Source organism: Cariama cristata, unplaced genomic scaffold, assembly GCF_000690535.1.
Source record: "Cariama cristata isolate BGI_N322 unplaced genomic scaffold, ASM69053v1 scaffold29560, whole genome shotgun sequence".
Lineage (NCBI taxonomy): Eukaryota > Metazoa > Chordata > Aves > Cariamiformes > Cariamidae > Cariama > Cariama cristata.
This window is the reverse complement of record NW_009593430.1, coordinates 1,385-3,563: the sequence shown is the minus strand read 5'-3', so window position 1 is coordinate 3,563 and position 2,179 is coordinate 1,385. Positions and strand designations below refer to the sequence as shown.

Sequence of the window (2,179 nt, the reverse complement as noted above, 5' to 3'; positions counted from 1 at the left end):
TCTTCTCCTTCCCCAGTGGGGACTACGAGAAGTACTACACCTTCTACGTGCGCAGCAAGATCAACAGCTACTGTGGCAGCACCCAGCTCTGGAGTGAGTGGAGTGTCCCTGTGGTCTGGGGCAGCAACTCTACCAGCAAGGGTAGGTCCTGGGGGCTGCGGTGGAACAGGATGGGCTGGGGCATGGTGGGGCTCAGCAGGCGAGGGATGGCCAAGCAATTGCAAAACTGGCCCGAGGCAGCAGCTGTAGTGGTGAGACCCATCCAGGTACCTGGGGCGCAGGCAGCAGCAGCGACCCCTGTGTCCTTTGTACTTCTGGAAGCCAAACACACCCCACCGGCGGGATCTGCTGACTTTTGCCAGGGATTTCTTAGTCCTGGGGGGCTGCTCTGGCACAGCTGGTCCAGAGCAGGATCACCAGCCAGTTGTGGTGACAGTGTGGCAGGGCTTGGGGATGGGCCCCTTCTCCATCCTCTGCTCCCAGCTGAGCCCTGCTACGAATGATGCCAAGCTCCCATGGCCACCGATGAAGGGCCACCAGCATGCCCACCCCACTGCTGTGGCGGAGCACCAGCCAAGGGTCTGTGTAACCCCGGCTCTTTTCAGGCATGGTGGAGGAGCAGCTGCACTGGTTCTGGATCCACATGGTCTTGATCCCTGTTGCTTCCTGCTTGCTCTTGCTGGTCCTTGTAGTCCTGCTGGTGCGCATGGAAAGGTGAGCGTCAGGGGCTGGTGGGGGACAGCAGTGCTGGGGCTCTTCCCCTCTGACACATCTCTCCCATGCAGGGTTTGGGTCATCCTCATGCCCCGAATCCCCAACCCCAGCAAGAACTTCGATGAGCTCTTCATCACCCACAATGGCAACTTCCAGGTAAGGCGGCTGCGTGCAGCCCTGCCCCAGGCTCACCCCTTGCTCCTTGGGGTTGGGACTGGGCTGGATGGTGGCTCCTCTCACCCTGCTCTGCTCCCTGGAGGAATGGGCTGGAGTCCCCAAAGACTTCATGGAGAGCTTCAAGCCCAACTACAGTGAGAATATCTGCTACGTGAGTGAGCTGCCCACCAAGGAGAGCTACGAGCCCCGCTGGGAGGGCAGCAACCATCCACCGTCTGTGATGCCTGGGAGCCCAGCTGCCCCCCAGGAGCACAGCCCCTACAAGAACAGCTATGTGGGAGCGTGACGCACTCCTGCACCCCTGTGCCCTGCACGCTCTGCATCCCCGCTGCCTGAAACCTCACACCCCGCAGCCCTCGCTCCCTTCTCCAACCCTGCCTCTGCCAAATGCCCGGGAACCCCAGCCCTGCTCCCCGAGCCCCGCTGCGACACAGTGGCTGTATTGCGCTGCAGGGTGCTAGGTGTGCTGGGTGCACTGGGTGATGCAGTGGGTGCAGTGCGCAGGGTGCTGGATGCACTGGGTGGTGCAATGGGTGCACCCTGGGTGCACTATTTGTTGCATGCGTGTGATGCATCAGGCGCGCTGGGTTCTGCTCTGGGTGCATTGCAGCACACTGGGCGCACTGCACGGTGTTGCCAGCACCTGCCCTACCCTTGGGCCATCCGTGAGGGCAGGGTGAGGAGTGCCAAGGGCCAGAGGGGCCGGGAAAGATCAAAGCACAGCAGTAAGCTACGCCTGCACGAATCTCTGATAAACAGGCGAAAACAGCAGGTTCAGTGATCCCCTAGCATGGACGGAGCCCCTTGGTGCATGTGTCCCCGCTTGTGTGCCTCTGCCTGGGTGCTGCTTGGGGGATCCTCCGGTTGGTGAGGTAATGAAAATAAATTTACTCTTTGCATTTCATCTGTGGTTTTGTGGTTGCTCCTGCATCCTGCCTGTGCCGGCTCACACACCAAGCCACCATGTCACCCCCGGCCCCAAGGGCTGCTGTCTCCTCAGGGCCTCGCTGCTCCTTCACCTGTGCCTGGGGTTTCCTGCTGCAATAAAACTCTGCTGTGCTGGGGGCTTAGCGGGTCCCATCTTGCAGGGTCTAGGGTAAGCGCCAGTGGAGCCCTGCAGCCTGCCAACCTCTGACCTCCCAAATGCCACCATCCTAGCCCCACGGTCCAGGGCTCACGGTCCCAGGCTCATGGCAGCAGCATGTTTGTCTACATCAAGGATGGGGGTGAGCCCTCTCCTAGCCATCCCACGGGTGCCTGCTCCCTAGGCATGGCGGGCGGCACTGTG

At 61.2% G+C, this 2,179-nt stretch overlaps 1 protein-coding gene across 1 annotated transcript in view; it reads left to right on the top strand.

Moving 5' to 3' along the window:
* LOC104169538 (cytokine receptor common subunit gamma-like) overlaps positions 1–1,177 on the top strand; it is a gene marked incomplete at its 5' end in the record, with an annotated part of 2,159 nt that extends 982 nt beyond the window's left edge. The window contains 4 exons of the mRNA XM_009710482.1: positions 1–141; positions 606–714; positions 786–870; positions 974–1,177. Coding sequence (XP_009708784.1) covers positions 1–141; positions 606–714; positions 786–870; positions 974–1,177 — 539 coding nt within the window. The remainder of the gene's footprint in view (positions 142–605; positions 715–785; positions 871–973) is intronic.
* Between the last annotated feature and the right edge of the window lie 1,002 nt (positions 1,178–2,179).